Raw genomic sequence first — 7,345 nt, forward strand, 5'->3', positions numbered from 1 at the left:
GAAACAAAAATTAAATTGCTGTTTCTTACCACCTTATATTTGTTTTTTTTTAAGAAATAAATTTTTTTTTTATTTTATCATCAATAAAAATTAACATAATACCTAGATTATTTAATATTTATACAATTGTTATGACTTATGATTATCTCTCTTTTAATCAAGTCTGTGATAGAGATAGAGAGTAATACAATATTGATTATTTTTAATCAAATGAATAAAAAAAACTATAGATAGGTACATTTAAATAAAATACAAGCACAAATATTATTGATTAAAAATTAAAAACAATATTTTTCTGCGAAGAACATCTTCTAAGACCATGGTTTTCTGTGTGGTCTTTGTAACTGTTATATCCATCAGGTATTATTATTGATTAATCAATGGTATTATTAAATATTAATTGCACCACTACAGCATTTTTATTTTCAATAAGGTGGAAGTATTGAACATTATATATAATTTTATGCAATAAAATATTATATACCTACTAATTAATATGTATGTAAAATATATATTGTATACCTAGTGATACTAGGTATGTAATAAATTAAAAAAGTTGATTATAATAACACTTATCGATGTAAATTTGGTTGAAATATTTTTCGGCTGATATATTTTCGGCTCCCAAAATATAATAATTTCATATTACCTACTTTATTGCCTTTTTTTTTATTAATTATTTTTATTTCAAGTAAATTTAATACTTAAACCAATCATGTTAGGAAAGTAGTTATTTCTACAAAATATTTTTTTATTTTTAAATATTAGTATTATTAGAAAGGTGATTTATTGCCATATGTCATTTACTTTTAGATTTTGAACATTACGTGGAATGAATTTTTACAATAAAATATTTTTTGATTTGAATGACAGTTATCATATTATTGAGCAGAAGATTTGATACTACACTCTTTTAAAAGATACGGAATGTTATTTTCACGTGTAGGTATTGTTAATTTGTTGATTTCTTATTTTGTAATAAAATAATATATAAATAAATAAAACTTAGAAAAATCGAAAATTTAAATTGCCTATAAATAGCTTAAAAAAAGTCAAAATATTTTGAAAATTTAATCGTAAATATATAATGCTAATATAAACACGTCATGGTGAAAATTACAAGTATTTACAATGATTTATTTTTGAGTTACAACAAAATTAAAACAATTACATATCACCTTATGCTGCTTTTCCTCCGATTTTATAGGCCACTGAACCTTCAACAGAGGCAAGAACAACCAATGGCCCAGAATCTTTTCATAGCCACTATAATGCTCAGTTATATACAACTCATCCGTCTATTCATTAAGTTATACATATTTTATTGGATATTCAAAGTGAATCTTACTTAAAAATATAAAGTATAAAACAACAAAATATTAACAAGTCTCGCAAAGAGCAAGAAGAAAATATTGCATGTATAATAAATATTTGGAAAAAATATAAAAATAATGAAATATCTTTAAATGATTATTTGCTTACACTAGGACCACGTTTAGAGTGTTTTTTTCAGGTAAAAAGGTAAAAATTGCGCAATCGTGTTACAGCCGTTATTAGAGAGCTGTATCTATAAACCTGTTGTAACCTGTAAGTACTATTGTACTAAGACACTATAAATACATAATAGCCATAGTCTGTATTTTAAATATTGTATTGTAATATTCTGACCAGCTGCGGGATTCACGGTGTTTACGCGGGAAATTTTTTGAGTCGTTCCTAACGTCCATTCGTAGTCCGTTGACAGTGTGATAAGAGGGTAACGGTTTTCGTAACTCCAGCGTTCAGACTTCAGATCCCAGAAAGACAAGACTGTTGAGTCTTCAGAATATTGGTATAATTTCAATTATTGATACTTCATACACCGGACCGGCCTATAATTGATTTCAATAATTTCCTTCTAGTTCAGAGTTCAGCCGCTGATCTGTGGATCGTTTTGTCATCTTGTCGGTAAAACTTACTCGGAACGGTCGGAAATCGGTGTTGTACTGTTGTTAGGCTGTCGCTGTTCGTGGTACAGCTGATCACTATCGTTTCGGGTAAGTGGCAATAATTAATATCTACCTACCGACCGATATACCGAATCTTAATATTCCTCGGACCGGAATCTCAAACCCGAATAACGACGGTTTAAACTGAACGAATCGGACAAAAATATATTTACGTGAATATCCGGTTCTCTGGAATTAAACATTTAGGTATGAATACTATAAGTCAAAAATTCAAAAACCTACAAGTATATTGGTACTGCGTTTGTGAGCAGTATGCTTTAATTATTATATGTAGACAAGTGGAAATGTTAACATGTAGTAAAATTTGTTTATCATTGACTTTAATATCAAATTATATTTTAAAATGTTAAAATGTTCAATCTTGTCACCACCACTGATTTTGTATGTCAATTTAAATTTAATTTGCAAACTTTTCCTTAAATTGTCCATAACTAATCTATAAGTTTTTAACCTAGTACCTAGTTTTTGACTTGATGATTTTCAATTCCGTCATTAATCGTAGTCTACATCTACTTACATGTGTAATCTGTTAATTTATTTGAATTAATCATTCATTATAATTTCCAACTTTTAGTATAAAAGAGGCCAAAGGGTGTACACTGCATCTGCTGTACCTACTTTTAATGTTCTTTTCAATACCTATTTTAAATGTCCCTGCCTATATAGGTAGGTCCACCAATTAACATTGAAAACTATACTATTCTATAATTATTGCTAAACATTTAAATTATTTTCTTTTTATCTAACATGACTATGATTTAAAAATGTCCACCTATTTACCTTAACAAAATATACACATTCGTTAATGCCAAAATATTAAATTCAAAATTATTTTGATAAAAAATTTGATTAAATGTTTTAAAATAATAAAACTAATTATTATTGTGATTACTTTATAGTCATATTATAATAAATCTATTTAAATGATATTTGTTTATTAAAAAATACCTACTTTTTCTTTAAATTAATGTATGCTTTACTGTTTGCTTAACATATGATTTTTCATTTTTAAAATCATTATTTTATAAGTAATAAACCTAAAGTTACCAATATTAATAACATAAATATTACATCATTTTTCAGATAGATAAATTATGAAACCTCAAGATCTGTGTGATATTGATGACTTAGCTACATCACTTGTTGTTGATGTTTTCCTTGGATTTAATACCCACAAAATGAATATAGAACATAAAGATAGGTATAAATGTAAATCAGATTTAAAACCTATTATTGATGAATTCATAAAAAATCAAAGTATGAAAAAAGCTTTTGATTCATTTTGGAATCAAAAGTATATACCTGATCATTTATTTAAGGTATCTTATAAGAAATTAGTCAGAGACCATATTGAAAGATACATGGGAATGTTTTATTTGGATTCTGGTTTTCAAATTGAGCCATGTTATAGATATTCTTTAGAAAATAAAGTAGGAGCCAAAGTAAATGCTACCAGTTATTGGCATAAAGATGGAGTCATTAAACGATTAGTTGGTTGTGTGGCTGAGTTGACAGAAAAAGAAGAAGATGAAATCTTACATATTGGAAAGAATGATTTTTCAGTTATGTATAGCTGTCGCAAAAAGTGTGCTCAACTTTGGCTGGGCCCAGCAGCATATATCAATCACGATTGCCAGGCCAATTGTAAGTTTGTAGCTAATGACAAAGGAACAGCTTGTGTTAAAGTACTCAGAGATATTAAACCTGGTGATGAAATAACATGCTTTTATAGTGCTAATTTCTTTGGTGAAAATAATGTTAATTGTGAATGCTGCTCATGTGAAAAGTTATGTAAAGGAGCTTTTAAAACCAATGAAGAACAACCAAAATTGGGACGATACAACTTCAGGCAAACTCATGGTCGAACCAATACTTACCGGTCTCCAGATAAAAGCAAAAAAGTTAAGGAACCAAAGACACCTAAAAAGAAAAAGAATGTGGTTTTGGAACCAGTTACTCCTAATAAAAATCCTGAAGTTGATAAGGGTGAAGCTTTGCTTGGATCGCCATACACAAAAATAATCCAAAAAACAAGAGGCTTAGATTTAGATCAAGCATCAAAATCACCAGAAAAGTAATATACAATAAGGAAATAAAACATTATTTTTACAATATTGAATATACAATTAAAACACTAATAAATTATTGTATAATCGATAAATTATTAAAATTAGAAATTAAATATAATTTGTACTTATATATTTCAATTGAAATTTTAAGTCTTTCTAGTGCAACAATTTTTTTTTATATATAAAATTGTTATTAGTATTATAATTGTTTACCTATCACCGATTGTTTTCATTAGGCATTTATTGACCAGTAATAGAATATTTACTATTTAATAAGTAATTAGCAACCACAGAAAATTATGTATCTAGCTCTCAATTTTAATTTTAATAATGATGTATATATCATAATTATTTGACTGACTGTTTGACTTTCTGTAATCTTTTAAATATTTTATTTTTAAAATAGGATACAAATATCAGTTATAAAACTATAAATGACTTGTGAAATTCTTATTTTTGTCTTGCACACCTATGTTATATAGTTAGTACAGTAAAATCTCACTCAATATGGCTTATTAACAAAAAGGTTACAATGGTTTCATGACTTATTATTTATTAGTAATATTTTTTTTATGCTGTTCTTCAATAACTTTCAATATACTTTAATTGTAATATTTAAACATTTTTTGTTACTATTCACATTTTTACTTTTTGTAATTTAAATAAACCATAAATATACTTACCTAACATTCAAAATATTTTATTATACTTCAATATATGAAACTAAACTGCCTGTAACATCTTAAAACTATAAAACTACAATCATGGGCGTAGGTAGGAAATATTTTCGGATGGGGTTTTTGTCTAAATCTATATTAATAAAAAATTATGAATAATTTATTTGTATATATTAAATAATACAATTGTTTTATTTAATTTTAGGGGATGTTTGAACACTCAACTCCCCCTTACCTACGCCCAATTTTTTTTACAACATTGAATAATAAAAACAGTTAAAATAAATAAGGTTAGGTTAGATTGAATGTTCAGATAAACAGGTTTTTGAGTTTTTATAATATATATGCATATATTTATTAATCAATAAGAATAAAAATATTACAATTAACTAGTAAGTACAGCAATATCATATAATATTATGTGCTAGATAATAAAAATGAACAGCTCTTTGGCAGTCTTGTGAAGATACAAATCCTAATTCAACAATGATTTCACAACTCTAACCATATGTTGATCTTAATATTATATAATATTAGGCAAATTTAAGTGTTTTTTTTTTATAAAAAAAATGAATTTTATACTAAGACGATTAAGCAAGATCAATATTTGTGTGTAAATTGTATCCTAATGTACAACTTAATTACTAAAAATAAAATTGAATGTAAAGAACAAAGTAAAAACTCATTGACTATATGGTTTTACATTTAAAATAGTTAAAACATATTAATAAGTTTAACACTTGTTATGCTCAAGAAAAACATTTAATCACATATAAAAGTAATCAAAGTAGAATACTAAACAATCACAGCAGTGGGAACTTGTTCTCCGTGTTCTCGGACCTTGGTTATGTGTACCAAGCTTTTAGTCTATCTAAGTTTGAGTAGTGCACAAAGTTGAATGCTTTGATGATTAAACATAGTACAACCGGACTTTTGATGATGATATCAGTAAGTCATCATCATAGAAATTTGTTTCTATCACAATATTTCCACTGAAAAAAAAAATGTATAATTATAGAAAGCTTATAACATTTAATATGTTTATCTTATGGAAAAAAACTATATGTGACATATTAAATGGAAATTAGCGATATAAAATAGAGGCATAATAAATGGTTATCATACATTCATACAAAGGATTAAGCAAAGGTACAATTATTTTTATTATACTATTTTTCATTTATAAAATAAATAATGTATTCTTGTATGTTTTTTAATAATATTAGAAATAAATCAAAAATTTTAAATAATCACAAACTATACTAAATCATAAATTAGTAAAACTTACTTTAGAACATTAGCAGGCATCATTTGTGATTCTGGTGCTGCTTCAATAAGTGACTGCCAGGTGTTGGTTGAATTGGGAATAACAAACCCAAATTCAAAATACCATTCTTCGAGACAACGGCCCTAAAATATATATTTATATTTAAAACATAAATTTAAATAGATTAAAATAATGTGTACGCACAGATAGTAAATTAGTTTTGATTCTATTACAAAAATGTTTTGTTTACTATTATTATGCTAGGGCAATAGGCCAACATATTATCATAAAAATGTATAATACAGAAAATTATTTATTACAAACTTTCCTACCTAGGCCCTATACACATACCTTAAACAGTACTTTTTGTTGTAACCTCAGTTTTTCCATGGGTTCAACAGATGAAAAATTTATCTCCCTAGATACTGCTCGACACTTCAATATTTTTTTTGGTACTTTAGCTTCATGTTCTTTGTCTGGTAATGATCTAATAAAAAGATATTAAAAAATATTGAAAATTAGTCATAACTGTATTATATAGATGGTATAAGAATATTTTATGTAATTTCCTTACAGATCCTCGGTGCCTTGCCATAATACAACTCCCGTATCAGCATCTCTTAAATTCATCCAATTTCTATGAGAACACAAGAATTTAATTTATGTAATTATTGATCAATACTATCTCAAAAGTTTGACTTACACTTGGAATCCACTTAAAATATCTTCAGGTTTTGGTCCCATAATTTTATTCACAATATAGCTGGTAATGACACTATTATTAACGGTATCTATTAACGACAACTCGATTTATCATTCAGATCGACATTTTCAACGATCGGATAGCGATGGAAACAGACTACGAAAGCGGTATTGAGACCGGGAGAAAGATGATAAGTATACAAAAACGATCAAACATAAAATATTGTGTGAACCTTTTCGACGTCCCGTCGGAGTAATAGAAACGGGTGCGCCGAAAATGCGGTTCGTCAATAATGCTAAATGTGATATTAAATATTTACAAAATATGTATACCTAAATTATTACGTACTGTTGTCTGTTGCTAGTTGCTACTCATTACTCATTAGTCATTAGCGTAATTAGGTCTATTATTATTATTTATATTGATAATCATTATCAGGCCGCAACGAATGATTTTTGACGACAGCCGCGAATTTGGTGCTGGAGGAAAAAATAAACATTTCCACCCACGAGTTTCACTTCCACGGCCTTCAGCCACACTCTCGCGCCATTCGATAATTTCCTGCAAGGGGGTGGTTGGGAGTCGATGCTGCGCGGCGCGGGAGCTTTGTATTTTTGCAC

At 27.4% G+C, this 7,345-nt stretch overlaps 2 protein-coding genes across 4 annotated transcripts; one reads left to right on the plus strand and one right to left on the minus strand.

Moving 5' to 3' along the window:
* The first annotated feature begins 1,733 nt into the window (after positions 1-1,733).
* On the plus strand, positions 1,734-4,197 carry LOC113549136 (histone-lysine N-methyltransferase Suv4-20). Of its 3 annotated transcripts, XM_026950305.1 has the most exons (3): positions 1,734-1,831; positions 1,902-2,195; positions 3,093-4,197. In XM_026950305.1, exon 3 carries the CDS (start codon positions 3,104-3,106, stop codon positions 4,085-4,087), a length of 984 nt encoding a protein of 327 aa, XP_026806106.1. In that variant the 5' UTR covers positions 1,734-1,831; positions 1,902-2,195; positions 3,093-3,103; the 3' UTR covers positions 4,088-4,197. The 3 variants fall into 3 exon arrangements, with proteins under 3 accessions (XP_026806106.1, XP_026806104.1, XP_026806105.1); XM_026950303.1 differs by having other exon boundaries at positions 1,786-2,195; XM_026950304.1 differs by having other exon boundaries at positions 1,786-2,036.
* A 954-nt stretch (positions 4,198-5,151) lies between these two features.
* On the minus strand, positions 5,152-7,125 carry LOC113549137 (retinal rod rhodopsin-sensitive cGMP 3',5'-cyclic phosphodiesterase subunit delta). The gene is made up of 5 exons (XM_026950306.1): positions 6,726-7,125; positions 6,597-6,659; positions 6,374-6,509; positions 6,044-6,165; positions 5,152-5,747 (listed from the first exon to the last, which is right to left on the minus strand). Exons 1-5 carry the CDS (start codon positions 6,764-6,766, stop codon positions 5,666-5,668), a joined length of 444 nt encoding a protein of 147 aa, XP_026806107.1. The 5' UTR covers positions 6,767-7,125; the 3' UTR covers positions 5,152-5,665.
* Positions 7,126-7,345: the final 220 nt, after the last annotated feature.

The sequence above is a fragment of the Rhopalosiphum maidis genome, chromosome 1, assembly GCF_003676215.2.
Source record: "Rhopalosiphum maidis isolate BTI-1 chromosome 1, ASM367621v3, whole genome shotgun sequence".
Classification (NCBI taxonomy): domain Eukaryota; kingdom Metazoa; phylum Arthropoda; class Insecta; order Hemiptera; family Aphididae; genus Rhopalosiphum; species Rhopalosiphum maidis.